This window comes from Elaeis guineensis, chromosome 16 (assembly GCF_000442705.2).
Source record: "Elaeis guineensis isolate ETL-2024a chromosome 16, EG11, whole genome shotgun sequence".
NCBI classification, from domain to species: domain Eukaryota; kingdom Viridiplantae; phylum Streptophyta; class Magnoliopsida; order Arecales; family Arecaceae; genus Elaeis; species Elaeis guineensis.
The window spans coordinates 6,650,212-6,658,559 of record NC_026008.2 but is presented as its reverse complement, the minus strand read 5'-3'; the positions used below and the strand labels follow the sequence as shown (position 1 = coordinate 6,658,559).

Genomic DNA, 8,348 nt, shown 5'->3' with positions numbered 1-8,348 from the left:
AAAATAAAATAAAATAAAAGCAAAGATAATAAATCTGCACAAGGGAAATGCCCGGCGGATACAAAATCAGCCGATCAATTTTTTCTTTTTTATTTTATAGTAAGACGAATTTATTACACCAATATAATAAAAATATATTTGTAATTTTTTTAAAAAATAAAATATTTAAAAAAAAAAAATCAGAAGAGAGATTCCGTGTGATTGTCAGCTTCAGTGTCGGTAGGATTCCACGCTCCGGGCTCACCGCAGCCAGCCACAAGCAAACGGATCACGTCCTTGTGGCCGCCCATTTCCCCCTACACGACAAGCTCAGCATCTTCCATCCGCTAAGTGTCAGCCGTCCGGGGAATCATCCGGGCTCTCTCCCCAAACAAATCCCTCATCGTTTACCAGGCTAAAATCCCACCGATCCAAAATTACAGAAATTCTGGATATCCTTTGATCATCGTTCATAAAACGGATCCAAAGCCCACCAGTACATCCCACCCTCCAAATTGATATGGAGTTATCCACCTCCCTGGCCGCCGCCCTCCTGGCGGTGCTCTTCTACGCCGCCGTCCTCCAGCGATGGCGCCGCTCTTCCTCCTCGAAGCCCCCTCCAGGCCCAACTGGGCTCCCCCTCGTCGGCAGCCTTCCCTTCCTCGACCCGGAGCTCCACACCTACTTCGCCCGCCTCGCCGCCACCCACGGCCCAATCTTCAGCATGCGGCTAGGCACGAAGCTGGGCATCGTGGTCTCCTCCCCGGCCCTCTCCCGCGAGGTGCTGAAGGACCACGACCCCATCTTTGCCAACCGCGACGTGCCCGCCGCAGCCCGCGCCATCGCCTACGGCGGCGCCGACATCGTCTGGAACCCCAACGGCCCCACCTGGCGCATGCTCCGCCGCGTCTGCGTCCGCGAGATGCTCGGCCCTGCCAGCCTCGACGCCGTCTACGGCCTCCGGAGACAGGAGATCCGGTCGACCATCCGTCATCTGCACTCCCACGCCGGCGCTCCGGTCGACGTTGGAGCTCAGATGTTTCTGACGGTGATGAACGTGATCACGAACATGTTGTGGGGAGGGACGGTGGAGGGGGAGGAGAGGAGTTGGGTGGGGAAGGAGTTCCGGGCGGTGGTGGCGGAGATAACGGAGCTGCTGGGCAGGCCCAACGTGTCGGATTTTTTCCCGGTTCTGGCCCGGTTCGATCTGCAGGGGGTGGAGAGGCGGATGAGGCTGCTGCTGGAGCGGTTCGACCGGATCTTCGAGCCCATAATAGACCGGAGGAGGAAGGTTGGGGAGCGAGGGGCGAAGGATTTCTTGGAGTATATGCTAAGGATGGAGGAGGAAGGCGGTGATAGCAAGACGCCTTTCACCATGACTCATGTAAAGGCCCTCCTCATGGTAAAGTCAACTCTAATTCTTCCACCCCACCCCCACCCCCTTCTGTGTAAAATAACCATGTTGCTTGTATAGGTAATTATGGGTAACGTCCGGCCTACTCATCTGTTTTAAAATTAATATTTTAATTATATATTTTTTTTATAAAATTAATTATAATTTTTTCGATGATATTTAATAATTTGAATTTGATAATATTTGAATGTTCTTTTGTCTCATCTCCGATAGTTGTGAGTCATAAAGCCGTTAGAAAAAAATCCTCTAATGCACACATAAGAGGAAATTTTGTAGAGCAATCTTCTATTTTTGGTATCTTATTACATCTATCTTAAAGTATAAACTGGAGAGTCAATGTGAGACTGGAGTCCAACTAATTGAGTCAGTCATGTGACTAAAAAAAAAAAAAAAAAAGTACATGAAGTGTCATTTCTGGGATCATCCATCCCTTTTTTTTCTTTCTCATCAAGCCATCTTTTCCTTTCTATCCATCTATGAAATTTTTCTCCTCCTTTAGTCCCTTTCTCCTTCTCTGAAATACAATCTCGCAACCATAGATTGTAGTCACTAGTACATAATATATGATCTAGTGATGCATACCTAACAAATTAGACATCTAATGATCTATATATACCTTCAGACAAATTGATAAACAATTTTCAGAATATTGTGTTTATTAGTATATAGTATATATCTATGTGATGCACATTCAATAGATTTTTGGCACATACTTTAAGTTTTTTTGATATACAAATCTAACAGTGAGCCAATACATATCTCCAGACAAATTGATATATATTCGGATAAATTGATACGTAGTTTTTAAAACATTATATTTACTAGCATATAATATATATCCAAGTAAGATATATTCATCGAGTTTTTGATATATATTTTAAGCTTCTTTGATTCATACCTAGCAACAATATAATACACTTATCTAGGCAATCCAGACATATTTAGGCAAATTGATATATAGTTTTTAGATATTATGAACATAGTATTTCCTAATATATGGTCCATGGCCACATGATACATATTTGGGATGGACATCTTCATAAAGAAGAAGATTTGGAGGAGAAAGGGATTGGGGGAGGAGGAGCAATGTCTCGTGGACGGATGGAGAGGAAAGGATGACTTGATGAGAAGAAAGAGATGGGATCGATATGGGCAAATGGCCTCACGAATGATGCTTCACATATTTTTTTTTCTTTCTTTTTTTTTTTGAGTCATGAGATTAGGGGTAGCAATTAGGTCGAGTCGATATAGGTCAGATCGAAAAATTATCAATCCAAATCTAACCTATTTATTAAATAGGTCAGAGATTCAGATCTGAATCCGACCTATTTATTAAATAGGTAATCCTATCCGATCCGTTTAACCTATTTATTAAATAGATCAAGTTAGGTTAAATAGGTTAAACAGGTTAAATAGATTTTTAATGGATTAAACAGATCAAATTAAACAGATCAGAAATAGATTAAATAGATTTTAAACATGTTAAGTAAGTCTTAATCAGGTTAAAGGGATTAAATAAATTAAATAGATTAAACATGTTATTTGACTCAACTCGATCTGAATATTAAATGAGTTAAATGGATTAGATATCTGAAATCCAAATCCAACCCAAATATTAAATAGATGGAACAGATCGATTTATGTATGACCTAAATCTGTTTAGTATAAATCCAAACTTATTTTTGGTAGATCGAATATGGATTGGATTGGTGGGTCGGATCATATTTTACGAGCTTTACATAAGATAGAGAGACTCAATTGATAGGATTTTAGTTCTATTTTGACTTGATTTTCACTTTAAAATGTATGTGACAAATGTTGGGTTCCGGCCACGCAGCGAAAAATAATTTTTAAAAAATTTAAACAAGCAAATTAATAGCTTTATCAAATAAAACTATCGAGTCGAATCCAAAACCCTAGAATCACTTTACCGATTATAATCAAAGCAAATTCAAGCATGCAAAGAGATAGAAAATTATACTTTATCCAATATGAAAAAGTGACACGTTAGTATTTTCCATAAGATTCCAAGGTAGAAGTCCTCCAACAGTGATCCACACGAAAGTTGGCCAAAGTCTTTCCCAACCGGTGTGCTGCCGCAACCTTGTCTTCTCAAGAACACTGTCAGCTTCGAACTTGCGTCATGATCATACCAAAGCTTAGTTACTTTCGATCTCACTACCAGAAGGACGTCAAGAAGACACTCTTCAAATATCATACAACCTAGAATTTAATTTTTGGCTCTAACATATGAAAAAATCAAATCCTAGGACACTCAAGCAACACTTGCTGAAAATCTTACCACCCTTATAGCAAATTTTGCCACTCAAAATTCTCTCTTTTTTTTTCTCAAAATTTTTTCAGAATTTTTTTTATATTTACCACATCCCTCTTCTTAGTTTAGGCCAAAAATTGCCATAAGAAGACATGTGAGACATCTCCTATAAATAGGGGACCAGGGGATGTCTCATGGGATGAAGGGGCACCAACCTTTGGTGCTCCAACTTCCCATGTGCCAAATAAATTTATCGAGTGAATTTTTTGTGATCCAATTACTTAGAGCAGAAGAACTCTTAGTCTTCTATATGCCATAAAAAATTCAATAAATTTTGAAGATAAAACATAGGATTTCTGATCAAGAATTAAGGCAACGTGTGTCAGTTAAGAGCCTTCTTTAAGAAGGACTCTTTACTTCACACACCAAAATAAGGGAGGCGGCATTTATTTTTGTGTGTGGGTTCTGGTGGGCACAGAGGACTCCTTCTCCATTTGAAACTCTTTCAAGTTAGATGAGGATCCAATCCAAATTGACCCAATCCCTTTAGATCAAAGCCAATCGGTCTAGGTTAGCTCAAATAATTTGTTCTAAACCAATTTGGGAACTTGGGTTAATACAATGTGCTAGCTGTGGGGAAATTCAGTGCAGGAGTAAAATGATAATTTTAAAATTTTTTTAAAATTATGATTTTACAGTGAAAAAATATTAATTAATCTAATTAATTAATATGAATTTATCCTACACTAGGATCTAAATATGATATATAGCATGCATGCATTTAAATTTAAAATTCAAATTCGAACAGTAAACACTTATTGTAATATGTTCAGAACACAATACCTTTGTACGGATAGTAGATCACCACAATCTGATCACCGTCGAGAGAGTCTAATCATCGCGATGCAGTCACACAGCGTGTCTGGCCTCTGCGGATCATCCACACAAAGCTCCTGATCTGATCGACTCCTCACGAGTGCTAGCTCGTTGTAGAGCCCTTTTGACGGTCGATGCTGATTGAACTCCTTCGATCGATGTCTGTCGATTCTTCAGATGCTCCAGATCATCAACAGACGTGCTTGAGAGGATGTTGAAGATCTTCCTAAAATTTTGTGGGCTCACGACACTCGTAGCTCACTTTCTCACTTCCCGAACCCCAGGCTAAAACTCTAGGAAACTCACCGAAAATCTTGCACCCATTTCTCTTTCTTTTCTTTCTTTTTCTCTTGGAAGGATATGGACTTCCTTCTCACGCACAAGACTTCTTACGCCCTAAAATTTTTCTTCAAAAATCTTCTTCTTGCACACCCCACTCTTCTCCTCCTTTTATAACAACGTCAAACATCTTATCCAAAAGAAAGAATAAAGATGAGTAATTGCACATTTGAATTCAAATCAAATTTTGAATTCAAATAGACACTAACTCATCCCTTATCCACTAAAGGCATGAGGCGTGGCTTAAATTGTGCATGGAGTGATTTCATGAGAAACCTTTTCTCATGTAATAAATGGGGCATAAAAAAAGGGATAAGGTGCAAAGATTGATTGCCCATTCAAATTCAAACTTTATTTTGAATTTGAATGGCCAACCAATCATCCTTATCCATTCATTTGGCACATTAAAGTGGGGCATGGAGAGGGCTTGGCGTGAGAAAAAAATTCATGAGAAGTTCCTTCTTATGAATTCAAATGGGTACAATAGAAGTGAGGTGGCGTATAGAGATTGGGTCAAGGTGGTTTAATTATTTAAACCAACCTAATTGAACCAAATAAGTTAGGTCCAATTAGACTAATTTAAATCCAACTAAATTAGGCTCAATAAAATTTTAATCAAATTAGGAATTGATTAAGCCCAACCCCTGATCAAATCAGGGACCAAACCATCTTGACGATTAGGTCAACTCTTAACCTAATCGGGTCAAACCCAACTGAATCCACTTCAATAGGACTTGATCCAAAAATAATTACTCAATCAAATTGAGTTAATTAGTGATCAAATCACTAATTAAATCTCTCATAAATACTGAGTCCAAATTCGATGGGCAATCAGGCATCAGAATTCATCGATATGTAATCCTGATCAAAAAGTCCCAACCAGTGGGACTCTTGACCCCGGTACCCATAATGTGTGAAACTCATGATCAGAGAATCCTGATTCTTGATCACTGAGTCCCAAACATGTAGGATTTTACACCAGCCATCAGATCAGATAGGAACCTCTAATGTGTGTGACCCCGCAGGTTCGAACCTAAGTCGGTAGCACAGGAATCAATTCCTGTACTAATCAAAGTGACCATCTAGCAATGGTACCCGACGTCCGGATAGGTCGAAGAGTCGCAATCACAACACTCAAAACCTACATGAATATGGTTATTGTATAATTCATCCTTTTGACCTCTATGTTTAGGATGACTCAGGGTTAAACTGTCAACCATGATTAGATCATCCGAATCATGCTCAACTCAAACAGTCTTGTGACTCCTCACAAAGACTACCCTGGCCAAGGTTTTGCTAAATTGAAACATGACTGTACACAGCTCCTAAACTGGAGTGGTCAATCCCATCTTGACACACGCACCGACAAGTCAAGTACTTGACTACACCCAGCAGCCTTCCATCACTGAATTAGAAATTCAGATAGTCCAGTGCCTAAGTGCAGTGAGTTGCTTGCAAGTCACTGTGGCGGTCTCAGGTCGGAGGGACATTTATACCCATATTCTATCGGAGCAAATCTTGACAGCAGAAATAGCTCCGGAGTCGGTCACGTTCAGTGCATATGTACCCTTACATCTCACCTGTATGCCATACCAGTGTCTCCACACTCATTGGTTAAGAGGGCAACCAACCTATATGACACACAATGACCTATGCTTGATAAACGTTGTCGTCCTTGGTAACAACGTATCATTTGATCGCGAACAGATTTAAGGACTAAACGACAAATCCTCCTTTGTCGTGTCTAAATAGTCTTAAAAATTTCACCACAACATAGGAGTTCATTAGAAGATGAAACGTTTTGTGATGAAAAATATCAAAATAATTTTTATTAATTCATAATTCATGTACATATACAAAAATGAGCACAACTGTCAACAGACTAACGATTGACTTTAGGACACTATTCCCAACAATCTCTCACTTGGTCTAATGCCAATCGGTGCAGTATCTAATACCCATCTTCGACTTGTAGTCGTCGAACTCCTTCACCGCAATGGCTTTAGTGAATGGGTCGGCCAGATTCTCCTTTCTATCGATCTTCTGAAGGTCGACATCACCTCAATCCATAATTTTTTGGATGAGATGGTAGCGGTGTTGAATATGCAGCGACATACTCCGTCTCGCAAACTGAATCAGCCACTGTGTGTTGCTTAAAACTCTTCCAGCAGATAGCCCCACCATTAAGGGTAAAAATAAATTCTGACACATTTTTGCTGTCATTGTGATCAGACTGAAAACTAGAGTCTGTAAACCCTATAAGTCTCAAATCCGATTCACCATAAACAAACCACTGGTCCTTAGTATTTCTTAAATACTTCAGGATGGTTTTAACAAACTTTCAGTGATTCTCTCCTGGATCAGATTGGTATCTACTCACTACCCCTAGTGAGTATGCTACATCTGGTCATATACATGTCATGGCATACATGATAGATCCCACTGCCGAAGCATATGGAATCCTACCCATACGCTCTCTCTCTTGAGGTGTTATCGGACAATCTCTCTTCGAGAGAGAAATTTCATGGCCTATCGGAAGATAGCCTTTCTTGAAATTCTCCATGCTGAACCTCTTCAGCATAGTATCAATGTACGTGGACTGAGATAAACCAAGCAACCTTTTAGATCTATCCCTATAGATCCTCATCCCTAGGATGTAGGAAGCTTCTCCCAGATCTTTCATGGAGAACTGTGACGACAGCCAAATCTTTATTCCCTATAATGCAGGGACATCATTCCTGATTAAGAGAATATCATCCACATACAATACAAGAAATACCACTACTGGACCATTAGCCCACTTATAAATGCATGGCTCTTCTCTGTTCTTAACGAAGCCATACGTCTTGATCGTCTTATCAAAACATATGTTCCAACTCCGTGATGCCTGCTTAAGTCCATAAATGGACCTCTGTAGCCTGCACACCTTAGACTCATCTATGAATGTGAATCTTTCAGGTTGTATCATATACACCTCTTTATCTAGCTCTCTATTTAGGAAAGCTGTCTTCACATCCATCTGTCAGATTTCATAGTCTAGATGGGCAGCTATCGCAAGTATAATCCGAATGGATTTGAGCATTGCCACAGGAGAAAATATCTCGTCATAGTCTATACCATAATGTTGACGATATCCCTTGGCAACCAGACGGGTTTTATAGGTTTCCACCTTTTCATCTGCGCCCCTCTTCCTCTTGAAGACCCACTTACACCCTATGAATTTTACTCCTTCGGGTGGGGTCAACCAATGTCCACACATCGTTGACCCTTCATGGACTCCATTTCGGATTTTATGGCCTCTAGCCATTTCTCAGAGTCGGATCTCTGCATTGCATCCATGTAGGTGATTGGATCCTCATCGTTTTCATCAAGTTCGATAGGATCGTCGTCCTAGATCAAGAAATCATAGTATCTGTCCAGTTGACGTGGTACTCTACCAGATTGCTTTAAGGGTGCTTGAACAAT

General features: G+C 40.2%; 1 protein-coding gene across 1 annotated transcript; it reads left to right on the top strand.

Moving 5' to 3' along the window:
• The first annotated feature begins 289 nt into the window (after nucleotides 1–289).
• Nucleotides 290–1,549, top strand: LOC140854357 (flavonoid 3'-monooxygenase CYP75B137-like). The gene has a single exon (XM_073250235.1). It carries the CDS (start codon nucleotides 500–502, stop codon nucleotides 1,451–1,453), a length of 954 nt encoding a protein of 317 aa, XP_073106336.1. The 5' UTR covers nucleotides 290–499; the 3' UTR covers nucleotides 1,454–1,549.
• The last annotated feature ends 6,799 nt before the right edge of the window (nucleotides 1,550–8,348 follow it).

Excerpts from the sequence above, each read along its gene's own strand:
- LOC140854357 (XM_073250235.1), top strand. The coding sequence starts at position 500 with ATGGAGTTATCCACCTCCCTGGCCGCCGCCCTCCTGGCGGTGCTCTTC.